Source organism: Amblyomma mixtum, chromosome 10, assembly GCF_055824585.1.
Source record: "Amblyomma mixtum isolate Tamu chromosome 10, ASM5582458v1, whole genome shotgun sequence".
In the NCBI taxonomy this organism is placed as follows: domain Eukaryota; kingdom Metazoa; phylum Arthropoda; class Arachnida; order Ixodida; family Ixodidae; genus Amblyomma; species Amblyomma mixtum.
The window spans coordinates 8,943,593-8,971,051 of NC_143021.1; the positions used below are offsets into that span (position 1 = coordinate 8,943,593).

A 27,459-nucleotide genomic window follows, 5' to 3' on the forward strand; every position below is an offset into this window, starting at 1 on the left:
GACGCATCTGATTTTGTGAAGATGCGCTTATAGTTACGACACTGTACGCCTTTGCGGGACGCTTCGTCTGCTCTCTCGTTGGCCAGGATGCCGCATTGAGCTGGAATCAATTAAAAATTATACAGTTGCCGTCAGTAAAAGCCAAGTGATGCAGATATCCAATGTCATGAGAAATTGGCTGGTGATCGCTCTTGTGTACGAGCACGAGGGTTTGAACGTGCCCTTATGTGGGAGCACGTTCAAGCCCAAGTGTTCAGGCGTTGAGAAGAAAACCAAATCCTGTGTCCATTCTGCCTGACTGAGCGAATGAAAAACAACAGTAAAACAGAAAAAAGTTGCGATGAAGGCAAGAAATTCAAAAACATCGCGTAGCCAGGCTATAAGCACAGCATTGTGATAGAACAGGGTAGCATGTAGTGGGGCATAGAACAAAGCGGTGGCTAGTTCGTCCTGACTGTAGTGACTTTCGCTCGAATGAGTTCGCAAAATTTTCTAAAATTTTATGGAAGCAAATTTGTGTTCGTTCAGTACAAGGATGAGTAAAATGTTTATTTGGAACGGCATGTCATTTTGTTCTGTGCGCTGTCTGATCTTGCCACAAGAGGTGAGGAAAAATGCGGCATTACGTTGTTTTAATTTTCAATAAGTTTTCTTGTGTTACTGTTGAGCTGATATTTTTATATTTGATATTTGATGCCAGGACAGGCTGGAATGAATCGCCAGCATTTGTTTTAAGCATGAAATGCTTTTAGCTCCCGTTGTCGGCAGTGTGGTGACGTCATGCCGAGACCGAAATCCACTCATCCGGGCTGTGAATTCCACTCATCCGTGCTCTGAAACGAGAACATCCGGGCACCGTACGAGACTTGACGAGATTCAACGAGACTCCCTAAGCCCTCCTACGGGACCGGCATACAAGCGCCGGTTGCTCTCCAAACGAGTCACAAAAAATAACTGCTGCCAGTGTCTTCTCAATGTTTATCAAGATATCAGTCGAGCTGTGCATTTGATAATGCACGGAATTATAATTTCCGATTTCTATTAACGCGTGCAAAAAGCACGTACATGCCACAATACACTTCGTTGTCATACGTGATCTGTTAGGGGTTTGAGAGAAGGCCGCTTAGAGAAAGAGGGGAGCTCCAGGGCGAGAAGGGCTTTCGGCTGAAAAACTGCTTTCGCGCGCTTCCCAGGGATGGCGCTGCGGTCCTATACTCACGCATGTAAAAGACCGGCCGCAGGGCCTTCACGCCGTTTCCCCCTCTGGCAGGCAGATGTATACACGCTCGCGGAGTATTCGAACGCGCTGCATATGCATTCTTGTCAGGCCTGCGTCTCGTCGTGTCCGCGTACGCTCCTGCATCGTCCTGGATTTCAATGCCGCCACCGTCACAGCTGCTTAAGCCGAGCAATGGAGCCTGTGTTAGGCCCGTAAACATTTCATGCTTACTCTACTCTCGGTTACGGGAGAGGCGCAATTTTTTTTTATACGTATGAATTAAAAAGACAAAAATTTGCAAATTTGTGTCGCGTTTTACCTACTCTCTCCTCAATGGCTGTATTGATGTTCTTGTAAGTTTTGCACATTCTGTTTCGATCGTAGCACGTACTGTCCGATGAACTCGCAGATTTATTCGAATGGTGTTACGCATGAGGCTCTTTCATTCCGAGAATGCCGCTCTACTCGCCTGATGCTGCTCTGCTGGAGTTGAATTCGCTTGTTGTCGAGTTGACTGGTACCTCGTACCACGCAGACCTGCCAGCCGAACGGTTTCGACGCGTTTCCGTCCACGGTGCCGTTGGTTCGCGCTGACGCGAGGTGGCAGCCTGACACAGCCACCACACATGCGTAAACTAGGTTTCTGGCCAGCTTTGCGTTTTGCCGTGAAACAAAACATTGCAAAAGTTTATGGAACATCCGCATTGTGGTTAATAGTTTCATTTTTGATTAAGCATAAATTCTAGACTTGTTGTCACTTCTCACTAGAGAAGCTTGAAAGATTTCTTGTTTGCGTGTGCTATTATTTTTATATCCCTATAGAAAAACATCAAAGGGGTATTTCCTCTCCTTGAAACAGATATTCCTGAAGTACTTTCGGAACTGACCTCGTAACCAGTGAAAATATTAAGGCGAAAGCGTTTAATGGCTCATTCTCCCGTCTGGCAGGCGTTACATCCAGCTCAGCTGATGTCATCAAACGGATGACCAGGTGTCTGCCAAGATAGGCGAGACAGTTACTGCGTAATTTACTTTCCTCAAATACAATTTGGCCCCTCTTTCTTCTTTCACTCCCACTTCCTCCCTTCCTGTACGGTGCGGTTCAGGTGTCCACCGAGATTACAGAGAATTACTGCGCCATTCCCTTTCCTCAAAAAGCGTTCAAAGGGCAAGGCATCGCGCCGAACGGGTAGTAGTGTTCCGTGGACTCCCTGGCAGCGCTAGAACAGGCTGTCACGTTCCACTTCTAAAGGCGAAGCTTAAGCGTCGTTAATTAGCAGTTAATTAGTATTTAGTCATCAATAAGTAATCAGCCAGTCAATAGCAAATTTTCGATACTTAGTAATTAGTTATTAATTACGTGTGACGTCATGCATTGGGGACGTCACCAGGGCCACAAAGGCAGTCAAAGCGGTGCGGAAAACACTTTCTCCTGTACGCGCTTTAGACAGTCAAAGTGCCCCTGAATTTTTGTCGTGACGTATTCTGTAATAATCCGGGTTGAGTTTTTTGTCGCAACACAGCCAGACATGTTGTGACGACAGAAGAGTGCCCATTACAACATGAACGTTGTGACAACAGGACGGCCGAGACCTTTGTCGTATTCGGGTACCAACCTGAGTATTTTTTCAACTGAGATTGCATCTGCAAGGTGGAGGCCTCACTACTCGTCTCTCTCTCTATGCAGTGCAGGAGGGGCTGGCGTTTTGCTCAACGTCGACAGAACGGCCGATCTGCTGGCGTCTCTTGGCTCAAAAATCAAAGTGCGTGGAATTGTCGACTCAGGGTGGTTTCTGGACAATGAGCCCTTTGAATCAAGAGAGTGCTTGGAACCATACTCGTGTGCGCCAGTGGAAACCATCAAAAGAGGCATGAGGTAAACTTTTTTTTTTCAGCCATCTGTGCTTCCAACATTTCTCTCTCGACAGAAACACTTGTAGTTTGCTTTCCGAGAATTCAGAACTACAGCAAATATCCTGTCTGCTGTAGTGCTTATGCGCAAGCAAAGCATAATCATATTAGGACTGTTCTTGAACAGTTATTTATACTGTCACGTATCATTGTAGTGTTTGTTCATTCACGCTCAAGGCTGCAGGAAAGGGTGGAGAAATTCTAGAGGCCCGTGTACTGTGCGATGTCAGTGCACGTTAAGGAACCCCAGGTGGTCGAAATTTCCGGAGCCCTCCACTACGGCGTCTCTCATAGCCTTAGTCGCTTTGGGAAGTTAAACCCCATAAACCAACCAACCAACTTTTGTTCCTGACGCGAGAAGCGACCAGACTAATCTCGATTGATCGCAGCCAAGAAAGGCTGCATCTAAGTTTTTCCAGATTACTGTAGACGATCTTGTCCTGTTATCTGGAAGTTTCCTTGCCGGCTTTAAATTGAGCGATGCCGCGAGCGGTGGACAATCGTAGCTCGACGACTGACGAGCACGTTTGTTGCTTACGCCGCCGCCGAGTGATTCAGTTCTTTTGCGGGCGCAAGTCAGCCCAAATAAAGAGCTTCGTTTCGAAATCTTGTTGGTGTTTTCGTGACCGCTGGACTGCCGTCACTACAACGTGACATCTGGTGGAGGTGCGGGGTAGCTATCCATGTTCCGGACACCCCCTACAAGTCGTGACGCCAGCCCTTTGAGTCATTTACCGCAGGACCTGAGTCCAATCCACCGCGCAAGCCGACGTCTGCTAGCAGACGCACCTGAGTTCGGGATTCTGCCGGACCCTACCCGGAAGCGGAAGCCAGTAGAAACGTCCACCATGAGCTTCCCCAGACGACGACTCCAATCATTCTTCACCAGCCCCGGGTGCCACCAACCTTCGACGCTTCCCCTGGCCCTGACCCCAAAGAATGCCTGGAACAGTTCGACCGTGTGGCTGTCTTCAACAACTGGGACGATGCTACGAAACTTAAGTCTTCTTCGCCTTGGAGGGACCAGCAAGAATCTGGTTTGAGAATGAGGAAGCTAGCCTCACGAACTGGGAAACCTTCAAGGAGCAGCTTCTGAAGATCTTCACGAACGTCGTGCGAAAGGAGAGAGCCCAGCAGCAGGTACAGTCTCGCATACAACATTCAAACTAGACCGTTGCAATGTACACTGAGGAAATGAAGCGTCTCTTCCGGCGTGCCGACTCGAGCATGAAGGAAGATGAAAAGGTCAAGCTGCTTATGCGAGGAGTTAAAGAGCAGCTCTTTGCGGGCCTCGTACGGAACCCATCGAGAACCTTCGCGGAATTTGTCGAAGAGGCATCAAACATGGAAAAAACTCTTGATGCCAGAGCCCGCCAGTACGACCGCCAACAGCGCTTTTTGTCAGCAAGCTGCATGGACACCGCTAACAACGATCACCTGCGGGAGGTTATACGTGAAATTGTGCTAGAAGAGCTCCGACGATTGCTGCCAACGGGAACGCAGCCGCAGCTTTCATCGCTCACTGGCGTCGTCCGGGAAGAGGTTCAACAGGCCTTGGGTGTGACGCCGACACCCATGCAGCCTCTGCAGCCCCCAGCCATGACTTACGCCGCAGCTGTGCGCCGTCCTGCCCCTCGACGACGGGACCCAAGCCCCTATCTCCCTCAGCCAGCTGCGTTGGACCGCCGCCCACTCGCCCCAACCCGCCCGTCCTACGAGCGACGCGCGCAGCCGAGGAAATGCGACGAGTGGAGAACACCCGAGCAGCGCCGAAGACTATGCTCCCACTGCGGCGAAGCCGGTCACATTCTCCGGTACTGCCCATAGAGGAGAATGGGCATCCGAGGGTTCTCTTACGACGCCCCACGACCCCGACCCGGCCAGCGGCCAGCCGGAATCGAAGAGTTCTTGCGTCGGGAAGAATACTCAACGCCCAGCCGTCTATCACGCTCCCCGTCGCCATCGTCACCGCACTTCGTATCTCCTAGCCGAGGCTACGCCTTGCGTGGACGCTCCCCCAGCCCCCGAAGGTTAAACTGAATAAAGCAGCCTCTCGAGGTGAGGTTGCTTCTAAGCGCAAGGACAACGATCCTCCACCGACGACAACTCCTACGACACCTACGACGACAACTTCGACGACAACACCGACGACGACAACGAAGGGGCCAGACATGACGCCTTTACCTCTGCCCATAGCAGTAACGTCGGAGTACGCCCTCCGCAGCCTCACTACCCGACGAAGCCGAGATCGGACACCAAAGACAACGTGCAATACAAGAACGCGAACAAGTGACCTTGAAGTTACGGTCGACGGTCACGCGGTTACTGCCTTGGTCGACACGGGAGCTGACTACTCCGTCATGAGCGGGCCATTCGCTGTCCGACTCAGGAAAGTGACAACAATTTGGGATGGCCCGCTGATCCGCACCGCAGGTGGTAACCTTATTACGCCTTCAGGACGCTGCACTGCGAGAGTTACAGTAAATGGGCGAACCTATGCTACAACCTTCCTGGTCCTACAAAAATGCTCTCGAGACGTGATTTTGGGAATGGACTTCGTGAATGAACATCGGGCGATCATCGCCAGAAGAGGGCAAATACGGGCTGGTTGGTACATGTTTTACGAATTGGAAAAACAGCGCAATCAAAGACGAGACACAAGAGAAGGACAAAACACAAACACAGCGCCTGTGTTTTGTCCTTCTCTTGTGTCTCGTCTTTGATTGCGCTGTTTTTCCAATTCGATCATCGCCCTTCGATCCAAGTCGATCAAGCTTTCCACCGACAAAGCCATATCTGCAGCGACGACAGCGACTCATCGCATTGCCTTAAACGTCCTCGACGAAGCACTGAGCGTGCCACCCCGATCAAGTGTCGTCGCCTGCATAGGTACAGGATACATCGAAACTGCCGAAGGCGTCTTCGAGGGGAAAACCCAGTTACTCCTGGATCGAGGATTGGGCGTCGCGAGGGGAGTCACCGAAATCCGAAATGGCCAAGCCCAGGTGCTGCTAACCAACTTTACCGAAGAACACCGGCATCTAAACAAAGGTACGACGATCGCTTTCCTCGACGACCTGGCAGACATAAGAGACATATTTGCCCTACCTGACCAACCCGTAGAACCAACTGACCAAGGCCATCAACCCAGGTTTGATATCAATTCAGCATTAACCCGAAGCAGACAAGACCAAATACGCAGTCTTCTTCAAAAGTACAGCGATTGCTTCTCATCAGCATCGAATGTGCGACGAACCCGGCTTGCCAAGCACCGCATTTTCACAGACGAACACGCCCGACCACTGCGACAGAGCCCCTACCGCGTATCGCCGCTAGAACGCCAAGCTTTTCGCTAGCAAGTTGAGGAAATGCTTCGTGACGACGTCACCAGCCATCGAGGAGCCCCTGGGCACCACCAGTCGTCCTAGTGAAAAAAGAAAGACGGCACCCTTCGCTTTTGCGTCGATTACCGCCGCCTGAGCAGCATTACGAAGAATGTCTACCCCCTCCCCCGCATCGACGATACACTGGACCGGCTGTGCAACGCTGAGTACTTCTCATCGATGGACCTGAAGAGCGGCTACTGGCAAATTGAAGTCGACGAAAGGGATCGCGAAAATACTGCGTTCATCACACTAGACGGACTCTTCGAGTTCAAGGTGATGCCATTCGGCCTCTGCTCTGCCCCAACGACGTTCCAGCGAGTAATGGATACGGTGCTCGCAGGCTTGAAGTGGCAAATTTGTCTAGTCTACTTAGATGACGTTGTTGTCTTCTCCACAAGCTTTGAAGACCACCTCAGAAGGCTTCGGATAGTGCTGGAAACAATCAAGTCTTCAGGCCTAACACTGAAACCAGAGAAGTGCCACTTCGCCTACGAAGAGCTGCTGTTCCTTGGTCACGTCGTAAGCAAGGATGGAGTTCGCCCAGACCCTCAGAAGACGGCTGCGATCGCAGCGTTTCCACAGCCTAATGACAAGAAAGCTATAGGCAGATTCCTTGGATTGTGCAATTATTACCGGCTATTCGTCAAGAACTTTTCGCACATCGCTGAACCTCTGACCCAAGTTACCAAGGCTGACGTGCCTTTTAAATGGCAAATGCCGCAAGAGGAAGCTTTCAAAGAGCTAAAGCGCCGCTTACAGTCCCCTCCTGTGCTCGGGCACTTTGAAGAAAACGCCGAAACCGAAATCCATACCGATGCAAGTAGTGTGGGCTTAGGAGCGGTGCTCGTTCAGAAAAATGGTGGAGAGGAAAAAGTTATCGCGTACGCTAGCCGTTCACAGTCGAAAGCTGAAGCCAACTATTCGACGACCGAGAAAGAATCTCTTGCCATTATTTGGGCCACGTCGAAATTTCGCCCCTACCTGTACGGACGACCATTCAAGGTTGTGAGCGATCACCATGCTCTATGCTGGCTAGCCAATTTGAAAGATCCCTTCGGCCGCCTTGCTCGTTGGAGCCTGCGTCTTCAAGAATTCGACATAACTGTAGTCTATAAATCTGGCCGCAAGCATTCCGACGCAGACTGCTTGTCGCGAGCCCCCGCCGACGCAGCAAGCCAAGATGAAGACGACTATGCTTTCTTATTTGTTAAATTGTGCTTTCTTAGGACCGGTAAGCGCCAGCAGCTTCGCGTAGCAGCAGCCCTCCAATCCTGAGTTGCAAACTATAGTTGATTACCTGAAAGGCAAGACTGCATCGCCTCCTCGAGGATTCAAGCCCCAACTGTCGTCCTTCGTCGTTCACAATATTGTCCTCCTGAAGAAGAACTTCGCGTCCAACAGGACAGTAGATCTTCTTGTCGTGCCCAAGAATCTTAGGCAAGAAATTATGCAGGCATGTCATGATGAGCCGACTGCGGGGCATCTCGAGATTGCTCGCACGTTGCACCGCATCCAGGAGAAGTACTATTGGCCGCGGCTAGCTGCCGACGTTTCCCATTATGTGAAAACGTGCCGTGAGTGTCAGCGACGCAAAACGCCTCCGATCAGACCAGCCGGACTCCTGAACCCCATACCACCTCCAACTAAGCCCTTTCAGCAAATGGGAATGGACCTCCTCAGCCCCTTTCCGACTTCATCGTCAGGTAACAAGTGGATCATCGTGGCCACCGACTACATGACCCCATACGCCGAAGCAAAAGCGTTGCCTAATGGTACCGCAACAGAAGTCGCAAAATTTTTTGTCGAACAAATTCTCCTGCGACACGCCGCCCCCGAAGTGCTCATCACAGACAGAGGGACGGCATTTACAGCGGAGCTGACGCGAGCCATTTTAAAGTACAGCCAGACAAGCCATCGGAGGACAACTGCCTATCATCCGCAAACCAACTGACTCACAGAGCGTCTGAACAAGACCATCGCAGACATGCTCTCCATGTACATCGATGCCGAACACAAGACGTGGGACTCTATTCTGCCTTACGTGATCTTCGCCTATAATATACTACCGCCCAGGAGACAACCAGATTTACTCCATTTAAGCTGGTATACGGCAGGAAGCCCACGACAACACTTGACGCAATGCTCCCCCACGTTTCCGACGAAGTCAGCCTCGACATCGCCGGCTACCTTCATCGCGCCGAGGAAGCCCGAAAACTTGCGCGGCTTCGCATTCAAGACCAGCAGCACACCGACGCCCGACGCTACAATCTCCGCCGACGAGACACGCACTACAAGCCAGGTGATCGGGTTTGGATATCGACGTCAGTTCGCCGCCGTGGATTGATTGAAAAGTTGCTGCGATGCTACTTTGGCCCGTACAGGGTTCTCCGTCGCATCGGCGACCTCGACTATGAAGTGATCCCCGACGGCACGACAGCTTCTCAGCGACGCCGCACACGCCCGGAAGTCGTACATGTCGTACGCCTGAAGCCATATTATGAACGCTGAAGGACCCGAAGTTTTCATTCTCCGTGTTTATTTTCATTTTAAAGCATCGAGACGATGCTTCTTTGGAAGGGGGGTAATACCACGTATTGGTGAATACAAAGGGGGTACTGCGCACAAAAAGACAAGGAAAAGAAGATAACACAACAAGCGCAGACTCGCGACTAACTTTATTTGAAAACACGACACTCCTTTTATAGTTTCAAAACTGCCACATCACACACATGATGAAACCAAAAACCTGTCTTCATTGTGATACAGTTTGATAGAAGGGTCACTTACGCAATCTTTATCCTTCTGTTTGATGCAAAACGCCTCCGCCAACTCACGCGCCACCTGGTCACGGCTCCTCCTCAAAACTTTTGTATCTGTCAGCAAAGGCAGGCAAGGGTTATTGCGCGTAGCATCCGGGCATGCGCCACAATGCAGGGGTAAATTCGACCCTGTCCCTGATTTCATGGAAAGCTGGTGTTCTCTTAAGCGCTCATTCAGACATCGGCCTGTCTGACCGATGTATACCCTGCCACAGGTGAGGGGAATCTGGTAAACGACACCCGTCTGGCACCTGACAAAACGAGTGGCATGACGCTTCTCGCAGTCCGCTCTCCTCTTCCCTCCGGACATGACCTGAGGGCACAATGAGGCCAACTTGCATGGGGCGGTAAAACTACCGGCACGCCGTACCGTTTCGCCACGTTCTTCAAGTTGTGGGAAATTCTGTGAATATACGGTAGAACCGCTGGCCTCATTTCCTTAGAACGGCCACTATCCCGGCACGTCCTATTTTTCAGTTTGCGCAGAAGCTTCTCAGCCACTGCAACAATGATTGAAGCAGGAAAACCAGCCTTCGTCATCCTAATTACCTGATTATTGAGGCTCTCGTGCACCAGGTGAGCGCAAGACTTAGGCAAGGCGCCCTGCAGGCAATAGGTTCCGATAGCCCGTTTAACATTCTTGGAATGTGCTGACCTGAACGGCAACAGGTCTTTCCTTGCACGTGGTAAGTACATCGGTCAGACAGGCCGATGTCTGAATGAGCGCTTAAGAGAACACCAGCTTTCCATGAAATCAGGGACAGGGTCGAATTTACCCCTGCATTGTGGCGCATGCCCGGATGCTACGCGCAATAACCCTTGCCTGCCTTTGCTGACAGATACAAAAGTTTTGAGGAGGAGCCGTGACCAGGTGGCGCGTGAGTTGGCGGAAGCGTTTTTGCATCAAACAGAAGGATAAAGATTGCGTAAGTGACCCTTCTATCAAACTGTATCACAATGAAGACAGGTTTTTGGTTTCATCATGTGTGTGATGTGACAGTTTTGAAACTATAAAAGGAGTGTCGTGTTTTCAAATAAAGTTAGTCGCGAGTCTGCGCTTGTTGTGTTATCTTCTTGTCCTTGTCTTTTTGTGCGCAGTACCCCCCTTGTATTCACCATGATTGACCGACTAGCCCAACAACGTACGCTTTTAAATGCCACGTATCATTGTAGTGTTTGTTCGTTCACGCTCAAGGCTGCAGGAAAGGGTTGTTATCACTTTAGTTCGTGACGCGAGAAGCGACCAGACTAATCTCGATTGATCGCAGCCAAGAAAGGCTGCATCTAGGTTTTTCCAGATTACTGCAGATGATCTTCTCCTGTTATCTGGAAGTTTCCTTCCCGGCTTTAAATTGAGCGATGCCGCGACCGGCGGACATTCGCAGTTCGACGACTGACGGGCACGTTTGTAGCTTACGCCGTCGCCGAGTGATTCCGTTCTTTCGCGGGCGCAAGTCAGCCCAAATAAAGAGCTTCGTTTCGAAGTCTTGTTGATGTTTTCGTGACCGCTGGACTGCCGTCACTACAACGTGAAAGTACTAAGATTCCCGGACTCATTCCTCCTGCCAAAGAGCACCCCCTCCGCTTCGGGAGGTGGCGCAATCGACTCCCGCTGCCGGAAGGGCACCCGGCAGCTTCTTCCAATGGGTGCAACCATATGGCTCGGTTTGGTGCTCGGCTTTCTGGGGTAAATAGTTTAGGAAAAGGGCCCGTGCGTTCAAATCCCGCCAGTGTGAGCTTAACAGGCATTCTCTAGAAGAGGACCTAGAATGGGCTTTACTGCGCAAGGCAGGTTTCGATCACTTGAGGATTAGTCATCCTTCATGAGGGGGGGGGGGGGGGGGGATTTGGCTGGCTTGAGGACATTTGTATCTATTTATGCCGATGGGTTTCCGCCGGAAGCACTTGGAGCCCTCCGGGAGCTCCATGACATGCCGGAAGCTCCATGACATGCGAGCCTTCTGTGGTAGAGGCTTGAGTGTGTTCTCGGCATTGCAGCCTAGCAAAAAGGGCTGAGGGGCTCGCGCGTACATATTCTAGCGGTAGCTTCTGGCGGCATCCGGGACAGGCGTTTCGCTTGGCTGCAGCGGACGCTCCATGTTGATGCCACCCTTGGTTGGAAAGGGACGCTCAGTAGCCTATGGGCGCAACGGTGCACAGAGCAACTACTAGGCCTCTTTCGAGACGCGCCCTCTTTGAAAGCTGAGCTACAAGCCAGAGAAAATAAAACAGAAATTCATAGTCGGTTTATGCGGTCTCAAGTTGCACTTTAGAACATAAAGGAGCTCGTAATTGTTGAAGCAACGTTTTTTTATTTCTTTTCCCGCTACATCAAGTAAAAACTGAATGTTTTTCAGCTTGATTTTGTGTTTACTGCCCAGCCTGTCTAGTATTTCTTGGGAGAGTAAAACAGTTACTTTTGAGCCATTTTGTGGGAAATTCCGATTAGCAAAGTCGCCTGCGGCAACCACTGCAGGAGTCTGTAGAAAAATATTTATCACAGCGCAGGAATAGCCGCCGATGGTCGAGAGAAAGAAGAAAGAGAAATGAGGGAATGCGGGAGTAGGGGGCGGAAGATAGGCAAGAGTAGTGGCGAGCACCGGAAATTTAAAATTTCAGCTGGTGCAGATAAGTTCTTTTGTAATTTCTGCTCATATTGTCCGCAGTCGATGTAAAGTGTGTCAAGTTCAGTTCTGAGTGAAAAAAAAAAAAGATTTTTGCCAACTAGTCGGACCCGGTTCACGGTCACCACTGGTGCATTGGTATATGAGAGCATACTTTTTGAACAAACTGCGAATTTTCTGGTTATTTTTCTACTAATTTGCAGAATAATTTTTGAATGTTATGTCACTAGGAGAACCAGTGCGCCAATATTCTTTATGGCTATACACTGAAGTTTTTAGTGAATTTGTGCTATATTATAAGACATGAAAAATAAAATCCTGTTAAAGGCTTACTTGACCGAAAATTTCTCTGGTTAATTTCGCGCTCGGTATAGTGTGCATGTTATGAACAATATTTATTTTAATATTATGGCCGTGAAGCATCTGGTACTTTAGTTATAAGAGTTCAAAAAACTCTCTAGCAGACGACGCATTCCCCTAGCGGTGTGCTAGACAACTAACAAGCCAGACCGGAAATGACCCACCGTTGAGAAACCGGCATCGCCGGCTCGCTGGTTTCAGGCATTCTCAAGTGTGTCAGCGCACCTTGTAAGCCCTTTTTTCTGGCACGTTTCTGGCCGCTTTCGCCGCGAAGCTCGATGGTCCCCGAGAAAAATTAACTACTGGCATCATGTCGGCGCAGTGCGGGGCTGCGTAGAGGAATGCGGAAAGCACCATTGTACCCTTTCGGCCACTGGCTTTTACACCCAGTCTCGAAAGCTGGTGTAAACTGTCGGAGTTCAGGTTCAAAGTGAATTCTCTTTTTTTTTTTTAAAGAAAACAGTGGTAGGGGGCTGACGTTTCTCCCTCCTCGTGCTAACCCCTTTTGTGGGCAGGGCTTTGTCCATAGACCTCTTCGGGTCTACATCATCAGCGCACGTAGTACGTGTGGCTGATCCGACCGGTAAAACATGCCACGTACCGAGGGGGCTATAAGTGGGGGAAGAAAGGAAGAAGAAAGTCGGAAGAAGAAAGTCGACAGGGGAGCGCTGGTCACAAGATAGCTCAGCTGGTTCAGAAGCCAAAGTGGACGCAGAGCACAGACTCGCGACTAACTTCATTTGAAAAACGAGCCTCCTTTTGTAGCTTCAAACTGTCACATCACACACATACGCAAACCAAAAACCTGTCTTCATTCTCATAAAGTTTGATCGAAGGGTCACTTACACAATCTTTACCCTTCTGTTTGATGCAAAACGCCTCAGCCAACTCACGCGCCACCTGGACACGGTTCCTCTTCAAAACTGGCGTCTGCCAGCAAAGGCAGGCATGGCTCATGGCGCGTAGTGTCCGGGAACGCGTCACAGTGCACAGGTAAATTCGACCGTACTCTTGATTTCATCGAAAGCTGGTGTTCCTTTAAGCGATCATTCAAACATTGGCCTGTCTGACCAATGTATACCCTGCCACAGGTGAGGGGTATCTGGTATACGACACCCGTCTGGCAACTGACGAAACGAGAGGCATGAGGTTTTTGGTTTGCGCATGTGTGTGGTGTGACAATTCGAAGCTACAAAAGGAGTGTCGTTTTTCAAATAAAGTTAGTCGCGAGTCTGCGCTTGTTGTGTTACCTTCTTGTCCGTGTCTTTTTGTGCGCAGTAGCCCCGTTTTATTTACTAAAGTGAACAGCTTCGCTCATCGAACAACGCCGTTTTGACGTCACGTTGTTTACACAAGACAGAAGTCTAAGGAGAGGTCTGCTTCGTCTGAAAAGGAATGAACATGCACGCGTTTATTGAAGGTGCAGCTCTACCCGATGCGCCGTAATGCCGCCGTGCATCGAGTGTATGTACAGCCTTTGTCAAAACTTTGGAGCCCAGCGGGTTTGCTTATGAAGCACACTGTCTGCTTCGTTATGCATCTCCAGCGCTCCAAATTTGCTGAAGGTAAGAAGATTTCTGGTCCTGCCTCCTCCAATGGGTAGGACTACCACGAATTTACACGAGTCCCACTGCGAGGCTTAGAAGCAAACCTCCTGGGCTCTAAACTTTTGACAAAGACTGTACCTGCGGCCGCGAAGACTCGCAGGCCCGGCTGAGAATCTTAGAAGTCCAGACGTGTGCACGTTACTGAAAATGTAGAATTTCTTACTACCTGAGGTCGAATTCAGGAAGCTTCAGTGTTACCATCCGGCGCGTTCCCACAACCGCATGCAGAGACCTGAACACATCAGTTATTTGAATGATAGTACCAAAGGACAACACGTGACTTTGATTATATGTTCTGCATTATTACTCAGTCGACGCAGATAAGCGCAGATAATTCACGCAGTAGGCGTGTCGTCGACTGGCTTCCGGCAACCGCGTCGTTGTGCCCGGCTGTGTGGTCGAAAAGATCGGAAAAACTTTTCCGTTCCTGGAGTACACGGGCTTTAAGTGGTTCTAGCTAAACAGAGTAACGAACGCAGAGCATGTCTTTGTTCTTCTGTGACTGACATGCATTTTGCAACGCGCAGTAGCTTGACCGACCGAGGCGCGCAAGATCAACTAGCCCACCATCGCCACCGCATTGATGCCATGGTTCTCGCAAAAAAATATACATATATTTATTTTAACAACGCGTTTTGCTGGGCAAGTTGGAAGTAATTCATATTATGGACCAGCGCAAGAACGGACAAGGGACCAAGCAAAGACAAGACGACACAGCGCCCGTGTTGTCTTCTCTTTCCTTGGTCCCTTGTCCGTTTTGCGCTGGTCCACAATATGAATATTTATTTTCTTAGTCACACTTCGCTCCTGGTATATTCTTTCGCTTTACACTACAGTTTATTTATTTATTTATTTATTTATTTATTTATGTATTTATTTATTTATTACATACTACCAGTCCTTTCCAGGACTAAGGTAGGAGTGGAAACATTACATTGTATAGTGACAGAAATACCAAGACAACTGGTACAAAGAAACAAACCCGTAACAAAATATGCTTGCTAAGTACTACACAAATGGTCATAAAGTAGAGAAGAAAACTCATCACGAGATTCCACACACAACACGTCATCAGGTAGCCGATTCCAATCGTGTGCGGTCAGCGGAAAGAAGGAATATTTAAAGCAATCTTTAGCAGCACGGAATTCTTCGACATATCGAGTTTGTTTATTACGGGTTATGCGAGATGTGCACTCCTTTATATAACATTGCTGATCAGTCCCAACAGTTTCATGCATAATGTTATAAAAGAGACACAGTCGTTTGTTTTCGTCGAACAGAAAGGAGCGGTAAGTTGGCTCCACGGTACAAAGGTGATACTGAATCTTTCCTCCGAAAGCGGTAGAATATGAAACGTAATGCGCGCCTCTAAACATGCTCCAGTTCCTGCACTAACATTTTGGTTTGCGGGTCCCACACCTCTCATGCGTACTGCAGCAAAGGGCGCACCAACGTATTATATGCAATTTGTTTTGTTTCACTTGAAGCAAACTTTAGTGTTCTCCTGAGGTAGCCTAACTTCTTATTAGCTTTACCAACAATGGACATGACGTGTTGCTTCCAATGAAGGTTCCATGTGATAGTCACCCCTAGGTAACGAAATTCATTTGTGCGTCGGAGCGTGTTTCCTTGTACGGAGTACCAAAATTCTAGTGGTTGACGTTTGTGCGATATAGTCAGGCATGTTGATTTAATGGGGTTTAAGGGCATCTGCCACAATTTACACCAGTCATTTATTTTATCCATGTATTGGTTTAGTCTAATTTGGTCATCTACTGTTTGAATCCTAGTATAAATGATGCAGTCGTCTCCAAATAATCTTAATTTAATTGGCCTTTCCGTCACAAGATCATTAATATACAACAGGAACAATAACGGTCCGAGCACTGACCCTTGCGGCACCCCTGAACTTACTTTGCATGTTCTGGACATAGTTCCTTCGATGGATACGAACTGTCGGCGATCACTCAAGAAGCTTTCAATCCATTGTACCAGTGAACCATTTTTAAGAACATGCCTCTTTTTCGAGATAAGCTTTCGGTGGTTTACTTTGTCGAAAGCCTTCATAAAATCTAGGAATATAATGTCTATCTGTCCCTTGCGATCAGCAATCTCGCAAAAATCATGCATTGCTTCCACCAATTGGGTTACTGTTGATAGACCCCGTTGAAATCCGTGTTGAAATGGATATATTATGTTGCTATCACTCAAGTATTGTCGAATGTGCCTAGAAATGATGCGCTCTAATATCTTGCAAGCTTTACTCGTCAAAGCGATTGGTCTGTAATTACAAGCCAGTTTTTGATCGCCCCCTTTTGGTAGCGGTATCACCTTACCGATCTTCCAATCTTGCGGAATACACCCCGTAGTGAGAGACTTCTCAAAAATTAGTAGTAGATATTTCGCTGTCCACCCCACATATCTTTTCAGAAATTCATTCTCTATAGCTATAGTTAATTCTCTATAGCTCCCTCTTTTGACATCCTGCTGTTTTTATTTGATTTAGCTCGCGTTCGCTGCACTTGCTCTAAATCCCTATGCGCAGGCAGGAATGCCTTTCCACGGGGGAGAAAAGTGAGAAGGAAAAGGAGAAGGCAAGTCATTTCTTTCTAAACAAGGCAGTAACCTTACAATACGCACAGCACAGCGCACATGTGCTGTCGGCACGCGGGCCCGTTCAAAAATGCCGACTTGATGATGCAGACACTTTTTCACCTTGGCCTCCATTTGAATATGTCTCCTTCCTTCGCTATAACGCTGCACAAGCTGCACTTGAATACTGCCAGGCGAACAACGCTCACTAGCATCGCGGCGCGGTCATCTTCGCTGAGGTTGCGGGAGGAGTTTTGTAGTCGACCACAGCACATGAAACGCGTTTAAAACTTTTTATGGAACGTGTCAACCCATTTAAAATGCGTGTTCTGTGAGTTATATACATTTTTTTATACATAACAAGTATTTATTGAGAAAAGTGCTGCACGCGCTACCGGTACCAGCGCTTTGCACGAGCCACATAAGGGAGACGGTCCGAAGCTGTCCGGACCCGTCTAAAACATGCGTCACTTCTGGCGGGCGGTAATAGCGGACATTTTTACAGTTTCGGTGTCGAAAACTGCGATTTTTGCGTGCCGTTGGCACCTTAACTGCTTGAAACTGGAAGATAATGCTTTTTGAATAATATAATATGGGGGTGCACAATGAAAAAGCAACCTTTTTTACGGTTTGCAAATGTTCAGTCAAGTAAGCCTTTAAGCCATCAAAGCCTTAATTGCCAGCTATTCAATATGTATCGCCCGCTAACTGTGTACTGAAATTTACGGTAACTGCAGGTCGTTGGTAAAAGACTTTGTTTTGCAGAGAACTGTGAGAAAGTCTGTGTAAGATGCCTTTGGCGCTTTTCGCTTGCGTTGTTATGGTTGCACTTTTTTTTTTATCTATCGGTGTGTAGACGAGGTGGCTGTGGAGAATGGTCACATTAACTATTTTGAAGCTTTTAGAGCACAAGGAGGACTATTAAATAACTATAAATATTCTGAAGCAAATTCAACCACCCCCTCCCCTCGCTCCCTCTCCCTTTCTTTCAGCGAGAAAAGTTGAGTATTTTACAAGGAAGATCGTTCGGAAGATTTATCGATGAAACAGGACCGGGCTTCCCAAAAACCCATCAGACCGCCTCTGAAATTTGTTCTAAATAAATTGAATCCGTATATCACCAACTAAAGTGCCTGAATAGCATAAGCATCTGAGACGCGCGTAGCTTTATTCTTGATATGCCTTGACAGAAATCTTTAATCAAATAAACGTGCAGCAAACGGAAATATGTCATATCGGACGCCGGATTCTTTGTGTTTCAGATTGTGGAACGGTCAAGTTCCAGAACGCTGTAGGCCACTTCACCGAGAAGATGAACAATGGAGGTGTTATTTTGGATACAGAATATACCCTTCGTTGAAAGGTATGTCTTTTACTTGTAGCTCTGTTTACAGTGCATAAATAGAGGCTGAAAGCCTCCATGCACTAGGTGGGCCTATACCGGTTCCCTGCTTTCGGTAGTTGCCTCTAGATAGGCCGCTTAGCACCACTTTAACTGGCAGAGTGCTCGGAGCTCTGCGATTGCAACGAGAGGGATATGTGCAGTAACCATCGACATTTGGCTAATAAACGTTTTAATGGGAAATGCTGCACTTCTTTGTAGCCCGCATTCACGTAATATCTGCTGCCGCAAAATGTACGGGTATAATAAGCGATTATATGCCCGCAGGGCTACGTCGACTGCTGCCATTCTCACCGCCTCTAGTAGCGACATTTCGGCCTGCGCTCAGCAGAAATCTGCCCAACACATTAGTGTGACTGAACCAGCAAGATTATTCATGGCTGAAGTCGTATGCCGGCTTTCCAATGTTACTGACACCAGCAACCACCTTAAGTGACGACGCTTAAGACCGTGCACGCATGAAAAGCCGTTATCACACTGAACATTAACGAGATCTATGGTGCATGCCGCGGTTTAATTGCAAAGCGTAGACGGAGGAAGCCATGGGAACTCTCGATAGTGTGGGTAACAACAAAATAAACCAGAAAAATGGCATCCTGCCAGCACCGAAACAGTGGCATTTGAATTACGCCTCATTAAGAATACACCAGACAATGTAAACCAATGCAGGCTCAATTCCGTCAATCCGACACTCGGAGAAACGAAAAGGGAAAAATTTTCCGGAAACCATACCGTACTGTCACGTAGCGGTGACGGCACTCCGGTGAGCACAAAAGCATTGCTTCGAAACAGAACTCTTTATTTGGGCTGGCTTGCGCCCGCGGAGAGCACAATCACTCGGCGGCGACGCAGAAAGAGGTGAGCTCGGCGGTCGTCGAACAAAACGCCCACCGCTCTCTGCCGTGCAATTTTTAAAGCTGATAGCCAACTTTCCAGATAAAGCTTGGAAAGTTAATAGAACTTTCTGGAACACCGTAGAATCGGCTCCGCCTGGATGCGATCAATCGAGATAAATCTAGGCTCGTCTTGCATCACAAACAAAGCGATAAAGCAGTGTGCCGGTAGCTTTGAAGAATGAACAAAAACACTACAACGATTCGCGGCATTGCTCCCCTCTCAAAGAAGCTTCGACTCGATGCTTTAGAAGGCGACTACAAGTAACTAACGCAATGTGGAAAAATATACAGTGTGTGGAAAGAAAGCGTCCTTCAGCGCGGACAACATGGACACCTTCTGGTCGTACGCGGCGTTGCTGGGATGCAGTCATTTGCTGAGGGACGACTTTGTAGTCCAGTTCACCTAGCCGACGAAGAACCTTGTACGGGCCGAAATAGCGGCGCGAAAGCTTTTCAGTCAATCCGCGGCGGCGAATGGGCGTCAAAACCCAGACTCGGTCTCCTGGCTTGTATTCCGCGTTGCTTCTTCGTAGGTGTTGCTCCTGGCGTCGGTCCGCTGCTGGTTTTTGATCCTTAATTGGTCAAGTCTTCGGGCTTCTGCGTGTTGAACGTAGGCGGCAACGTCGACGTTATCTTCTTCGGTAACGTTGGGCACCATCGCGTCTAGCGTGGTCGTGGCCTCCCTGCCATGGGAAGCCTGAAAGTTGTCATCTGGGTGGTCTCCTGCACAGCGGTGTTGTAGGCGCACACGATCTAAGGACGGATGACGTCCCAGGTATTGTGTTCGGCATCTACATACATGACGAGCATATCGGCGATGGTTTTGTTCAGGCGCTTGGTCAGTCCATTTGTCTGCGGATGGTATGCAGTTGTCCTCCGGTGGCTGGTTTGGCTGTAATGCAGGATGGCTTGCGTCAGTTCCGCCGTGAATGCTGTTCCTCTGTCCGTGATGAGTACATCGGGGTGCGATGTCACAGAATGCACTCGAAAAATTTGGCGACTTCTGGTGCTGTTCCGCTCAGTAAGGCATTGCCTTTACGTAGCGGGTCAAGTAGTCTGTCCCTATGATGATCCACTTATCTCCAGACATTAACTTCGACAAAGGGCTAAGCAACTTCATGCCGATCTGCTGAAAGGGTCTTGGGGGGGGGGGGGTCAAAGGGGTTCAGAAATTCTGCTGGTCGGAGAGAGGGTTCTCTCGTCGCTGACAATGTCGATAGGTTTTCACATAATGTGCGACATCGGCAGACAGTTGGGGCCAGTAATACTTGCCTTGAATGCGGCGGAGGGTGCTAGAAACCCCAAGATCTCCGGCTGCCGGCTCGTCGTGTGAGGCCTGAACAACTTCTTCGTGCATACTTGTAGGTACAACAAGCAGGTAGGCTGTTTTTTTCACTACGAATTTCTTCTTGATGAGGACATCATTCAGGACATAGAATGAGGACAATCCTCGCTTGAAGACAATCCTCGCTTGAACGAGGCGGGATGTGAGAAACCTTGCCTTCTAAGTACTCGATGAGGCCTTTTAGGTAGGGGTCTGAGCGTTGCAGTTGTGCAGAAGAGCTGGAGCTGATGGGTCCCAGGAAGGCGTCCTCATCGTCGTCCGGCGGCGGTTCATTTACAGGGGCTCGTGACAGGCACTCGGCGTCAGAGTGCTTGCGCCCGGATTTGTAAACGATGGCAACGTCAAACTCCTGGAAGCGCAGGCTCCATCGAGCGAGGCGGCTGGAGGGTCCTTCAAACTGCCAAACCTGCCCAGTGCGTGGTGATCGCTGACCACCTTGAAAAGTTGTCCGTACTTGTAGGGGTGGAATTTCGACGTAGCCCATATGATGGCAAGGCACTCCTGAGTTGTAGAATACTTAGCCTCGGCCTTGGACAGGGAACGGCTAGCGTATGCGACTGCCCTCTCCAGTCCACCAGCTTTCTGAACGAGGACGACGCCTAGGCCCACGCTGCTTGTGTCGGTATGAATTTGTCTCAGCGTTTTCATCAAAGTGCGCGAGGATCGGTGGGAACTGTAAACGACGCTGAAGTTCCTTGAAGGCTTCCACTTGCTGCGCTTCCCATTTAAAGGGCACGTCTGCCTTTTTCAGATGGGTCAAAAGCCCGGCAATGCGCGAAAAATCGTCGGTAATACGCGCACAGCGCGAGGAATCTCCGCACAGCTTTCTTATCGGCCGGCGTTGGAAACAATGCGATAGCAGCTGTTTTCTGCGGGTCTGAGCGTACTCCCTCCTTGCTAACGATATGGCCTAGAAACATAACCTCTTCATAGGCAAAGTGACACCTCTCTGCTTTCACAGATGGGCCGAGCGACTTGATTGCGTCTAGCACTCTTCGAAGCCTTTTTAGCGGCGGTAATCGACCTAGAATCGAAGTGCGCCGTCTGTTTCTCACTAGAACAACCCGTGCCACCCCGGGGGCTCTTTGAGGGTGGGATGACGTCGTCGCGAAGCATTTCTTCCACTTGGTCGCGGATGGCTTGTCGTTCTCGCGGCGGCACACAATAGGGCCTTGTCGGTGAGGTCGTATGTGCTGCTCGGTTATAATGCGATGCTTGGCAACTGGCGTTTGTCGGACCTTTGGCGATTGCGTGAAACAGTCGCTGTAGCTTTGACGCAGATTTCAGATCTGCTGCTGTCTCTTCTGGGACAGGTTTGGGTTGAAGTCGAAAGTGGGCGAGTTCTCTTGGTCAGGCGAATCTTCTGCGGATGGGTCAGAGAGGGCCAAGGAGTCTCGTACGTCGGATATTTCGTCCAGCAAAGCTATCGTCGTTCCTTTGTTAATGTGCCGGTATTCTTCGCTGGAGTTAGTCAGCAGCACTTCGGCTTGGCCATTGCGCAAATGTGCGATGCCTCTTGCGGGGCCGATTCCTCGGTCTAGAAGCAAGTGCATGTTTTCGTCCATGATGGCTTCAGCTTCCGTGCCGCCTACGGTGGCGGTGACGCTTGAGCGGGGTGGGACGCTTACTTGTTCCTCCAGGACACTCAGGACAACGTGATGTTCCGGAGTCCTCATCGAAGACATGGCGTCGTTCATCAAAAGCGTGATCAGCTTGGATCGCAGATCGATGATCACCTGAAGCTCAGTAAAGAAATCCATGCCCAAGATCACTTCAAAAGAATATTGCCGTATCACAAAGAATGTCGCAGGATAGGTGTGTCCCTTGGCTACCACTTGCTCTGTGCATCGACCTGATGGCGCAATGAGGGGGCCCGCTGCGGTGCGAAATTTTGGGCCGTCTGAAGCGGTCGTGACTTGCCTCAGCTGCGCCGCGAGTGTTCCATTCATCACCGAATAATTGGCTCCTGTGTCGACTGGAGCGGTAACTTTTCGGCCGTCGATAACCACTTCTGAGTCAGTTGTCCTGGCTCTTGGGTTGCACGTCGTCCTCGGCGTCGGATCACGGCTTTGTCGGGTATGTGAATTGTGGGCAGGGCCTGTCGTCAAAACTTTTCTGACTGGCGGCATCGTTCTGAAGGTGGTTCGCTTCGTGGCCGAGGTTTTCATTGTATGCGGCGTCGGCGTGTCGGAGGCGGCATCTTCATGAGGCGTGGTCGTTGGAGGGTCTTCGGCGTTTCGATTGCTGTCTTTAGTTTTCCCTACGGGGGCTGGGAGACCTTCCTCGTATCGCGGCTGCATAGCTGCGGCGTAGGGACGCGAAACGCTACGCTGACGGTGATGGGGAGCGCGAAAGGCGGTTGGGCGCATACTCCTCACAAGGCAGGTACTCGTCAATATCTTGCGGACGTTGGCCGAAGCGTGGTCGTGGCGCGTCAAAGGGAAAACCACGAAGACCGATAGGGTGGTACGGGCAGTGACGAAGAATGTGACCGGCTTCACCGCAATGGAAGCACAGCGGGCGGTTGTCAGAAGTGCTCCAGGCGTCCCTATTCTTGGACCTTGGGCGTTGTTCGCAGGATGGGCGGGCAATGACAGGGGGGCGGCGTTCGGGAACAGCTGGTTCACGTCGAAGAGGTGGACTTCGGCTGTATCATTGGGGCTTAGGACTGCGTAGTGCAGCGGCGTAGGTTAAGGCTGGAGCTTCAGCTGGAGGCAAAGATGACGGGGAGCCAAGCTCACGCTGTACTTCGCGGACGATTTCTTCAAGGGTCGCAACATGAGGTTAGGTTACTGGTGTTTAACGTCCCGAAGGAACTCAGGCTATGAGGGGCGACGTAGTGAAGGGCTCCGGAAATTTCGACTACCTGGGGTTCCTTAACGTGCACTGCCATCGCACAGCACACGGGCCTCTAGAATTTCGCCCTCATCGAAATTCAGCCACCGCGGCCGGGATCGAACCCGCGTCTTTCGGGTCAGCAGCCGAACGCCGTAACCACTGAGCCACCGCGGCGGGGGTCGCAACATGAGACTGGTTGGAAGATGGTAGCAGGCGACGTAGCTCTTGCCGTACTATTTTGTGGATGACATCCCGCAGGTTTCCTCCGAATGCTGCGTCATTCGAGAGGGTTGTTTAGGTCACTTGCAGCTGTGGAGAGAAATGGCGGACTTGTGCTTCCAAAGCCTCCTCAACAGGTGACTGCTTCGCTAGTGAACTCAGTGACGGTCTTCGGTTGCTTAGGGGTCATACCAATAAAAAGTGCCTCTTTAGCACCACGCATCAGAAGCTCCACCTTCTTCTCTTCCGTCATGTCAGGATCGACACGTCGAAAAGATGCTTCATGTCTTCTACGTATGCGGTAACTATCTCCTTCGGGTGCTGGATGCGTGCCTGTAGAAGCACCTGAGCTCTTTCTTTCCTGACGATTCTTGTGAATGCCTTCAGGAACTCCCACTTAAACAATTCCCATGTCACTAGAGAAGCCTCGTGGTTTTCTAGCGGAATTCTCGCTGGTATTTCCAAGGCGAAGAAAACATGGTTCAGTTTAGTCTGGTCGTCCAACTGTTGAACGCGGTGGCATGATCAAACTGTTCCAGCCATTCTGCAGGATCCTAGCCCGGGATAACCATTAAACTTGGGCGGCTGTTGGGGCTGCGCAAAACTATGGAGGCTAGTGTCGTAGCCATGGCTCACGTTGCCCTTGAGGTGTCCTTTGCACGCTTGCAGTCCGGCAGTAGTCCGTATTCAGGTGAACGCCTCTGGAGACCACGGCTGCTTCGCACTTAGTCTGCGGTTGGGACGGCTTCTGCGGCTTTCTCGTGATCTGCTTCGAAACGGCTCGGCCTGCTTTGGCGGCTCCCAGGTGGTGATGTCGACAGGGACGCCCGTTAGCACCTTCACCAGATGTCACGTAGTGGTGACTGCAGTCCAGAGAGTGGTGACTGCAATCCAGAAATTGTCTTCTAAAGAAAACTCTTTATTTGGGCTGACTTACTCCCACGAAGTACTGAATCACTCGGCGGCAGCGTAGCAAGAAGCGTACTCGGCGGTCGTCGAACGGATTGTCCGCCGCTCTCGGTGGGGCTCAATTTAAAGCTGATAGCGAACTTTCGAGATAAAGCATGCAAAATTACTAGAACACTCTGGAACAACGTAGGCTTGTCTCCTTCTGGATGCGATCAATCGAAAAAAATCTGTTAAGAGTCGTGCATCACAACCAAGCGGTAAAGTGGTGTTCCGGCAGCTTTGAAGAATGAACAAACTGTGAAGAAGATGGACCCCTTCGCTGGACGCAGACGAAGTAGAAGCAGTCGAGCGCACTTCGCCAGTCAATTACATTGTTGAGCCTCTTACACCACCTTCTCACTTTCGGTGCCGTGGCCCGCAAACTGCAGACGTGCAGCGCCTTAAGCAGTTCTACGACCCCATCGTATCTTCAACCCCTTAAGTCGACAGGATGGCTCATTTTTCTCTGCGGGGGGGGGGGGGGCGGCATTGTGAAGAAGAAGATGGACCCCTTGACTGGACGCAGCCGAAGAAGCAGTTGTGGAATTGCCATCGCGCTTATCGTGTTGGTCTTGATCACCCCGCTTCTTCGCCGACCTGGACGCCGTCCCCGACGTCCTTCTTCTACAAAACAAATACTACAAAGATTTGCAGAAATATGGACGCTAAACCATTATCGCTACCCAAACAACTGGCATCCCTGTTCACTGGATCTGAACTCCGGAACCGAAGGGAAAACCGCTGGCATCCGTGCAGTTTGCACTTTTTTGCACTGGATAGCGTTAACTTTGACAGAACGACCTGGGACACAGAGATGGCCAACAAGCGCTCGTTCTGTTTGTCATCTCTTTTTGCCAGGTCGTTCTGTCAAAGTTAATGCTATCCATTGCAAAAAGGCTATACCAACTGTCCCAAATTGTCTCTTTACTCGCAGTTGGCATGGCTTGGCATGGAATGGAACCTGCAACTTTGTTTAGCACATTGCGCCTCTATTTCTTTTCCACTCTTAAAAAAACACCCACCAGTCAGGCTAACTGAAACGGCTACAGCTTAACGGGTGGGTGGAAGCATATGGGCGAGCTTTGTTAATGCGTAAGCATGTATGGCTATGTTTGCGGTTTCGGGTCATTACGAGCGTGTCCGCACGATTACGTCCGAACGAATCGGTTTATGCGAAAAAGGATGGCACCATCGAATAGAGCATCAAAAAATCTCGTGCGGGAAGTCGGGGGGTTGAGGTGGGTTAATTAGTTAATTGGAGCAAGAAATGTCCAAAAGGTGGGCGGGGCCGGAGAAAAAGTGGCGCCAATTTTGAAAACGTCGGAATTGTGGTAATACGTGACCGTAAGTGTGGGCGGAGGCAACGCGGGGCGCCAAATTTGAAGGCAAAGTGTGGCGTGAAGTTTGAAACTGGGGTTGTATTTACAAACAAATGGAAAGAAGACTGACACACTCACTACGCTGAAACGCACGGTAGGAGCGACGGCGCGATTAATCCGCCGCATAGCTCATCGCAGACAAGGGGTGAGGTAAAGAGATTTACGCCGACTAGTGCAGGTCTTTGCGCTAAGCAGGATACTCTATGCCACCCCTTATCTCAAATTTACGAATGCAGAAATGGACAAATTGGATATCATGATACGGCAGGCCTATAAGTCTGCGTTAGGACTCCCACTAAATGCCTCAACCGAAAGGCTTATGAGGTTAGCAATACTCAACACCTACAATGAACTGAAAGAAGCCCATTTAATAGCTCAAACAGCGAGATTAGCCAATTTCAGAACTGGCAGGAGTATTCTTGCCAGGCTCGGAATTAACTTTCAACCTACGAATAGAGATGCTAAAGTAGACTTACCCCGCAACTATAGGACGGCCCTACTAATCAAACCACTCCCCAAACACATGCATCCCTTACACCATGAGGGTAAAAGACAAGCACAAGCCAAAGCCTTACATAATAAATACAGACAGTGCGCTGGAAAACTTTATGTAGATGCGGCAGACTACAAACATACCAATGCTTTTGCAATGGTGGCTGTGAACGATAATGGTGATCACATCGTATCGGCAACAATCAAAACGAAATCCTCTGAAAGGGCAGAAGAGGCGGCTATAGCCCTCGCCCTAGCGCATACCCAAGAGAGCACCATCCTCAGCGATTCCAAAATGGGTATCAATAATTTCGCAAGAGGGCGAATTACAAACACCTCCCTTATAATCCTTAACGCAACCAAATTCTCACCAAATTATTCCGAATTGATATGGGTCCCTGCCCATTCGGGGAATCCGGGGAAGGAGGCAGCCCACAATAAAGCCCGAGGTTTCGTCGACCGGACAGTGGATGAGTCTGGCTCCCTGAATTTCGCGAAGGACTCCATGATCACATATCATGATCTCACCAATCATTTTAAACTAGAGAAGAGAATTTTCCCCCCTTCGGACAAAAGCCTGACTAAAGAGCAAGAGGTTACGTGGCGTCGTCTACAGACGAGATCGATATGCACCCCATCACTCCTGGCGCACATTTATCCAGATCTTTACAGCTCAAACTGTAAACACTGTGGCCAACGAGCCACCTATGATCACATCCTGTGGGACTACAAAATAGAGCCACCTCCGGGTGATCTAGTTACTGCTCCTTCTCTCGAGCGGTGGGAGACCGTGCTGGCTAGCTCTGACCTCAGAACGCAAGTTTTGGCGGTTGAGTGGGCTGACAAAGTCGTCGAGGGCTGCGTACTCTCGACCACTTAACGCGACCTCTTACCAAGCTCTTTCCGGCGAATAAAATGTTTTACCATCAATCAATTGAAAAATTAGATGTGCAATTGGAACTTAAGTACGACAATTGTGGTATCGATAAAGTATCGATAAGTGATCGATAAGTGATCGACTTCCGGTTTGAGGGTCTCGACTTGCGGTCACAACCTCAGTTGACTTGAAAAGTGTGGAAGTGTATGTCGACGAGCTGATGTGACGTCATAAGGTGTGACGTTATAAGGTGTGACGTCATGCTTACGCATTTCTCCAGTGCGGGTGCCGCAGCGATCTCTGTTTTTGGATAGAGCTGATTGAACTGAATTGAAAAACATTTTATTTGAAGTGAACATACACTTCAGGAAGGAGGCCAAAAGGCGTGGTGCCTGACGAGGGCCTTCCTCTCTACGGTAAACAAATTTTATTCGGCACATACACACAAAGAAACAAATATAATAAATATAGCGGTCACCGTGACACTTGTTGGCATGTTAAAAAAAATGTACAGTAATGATACAGTAGCTTCAGATTTGTTGAGA

The 27,459-nt window shown here is 49.5% G+C and overlaps 1 protein-coding gene across 1 annotated transcript in view; it reads left to right on the forward strand.

Moving 5' to 3' along the window:
- Notum (palmitoleoyl-protein carboxylesterase notum) overlaps positions 1–27,459 on the forward strand; it is a 113,355-nt gene that overhangs the window by 61,872 nt on the left and 24,024 nt on the right. The window contains exons 7-8 of the mRNA XM_089562453.1: positions 2,907–3,095; positions 17,781–17,881. Of these exons, the coding sequence (XP_089418579.1) occupies positions 2,907–3,095; positions 17,781–17,881 (290 nt within the window). The remainder of the gene's footprint in view (positions 1–2,906; positions 3,096–17,780; positions 17,882–27,459) is intronic.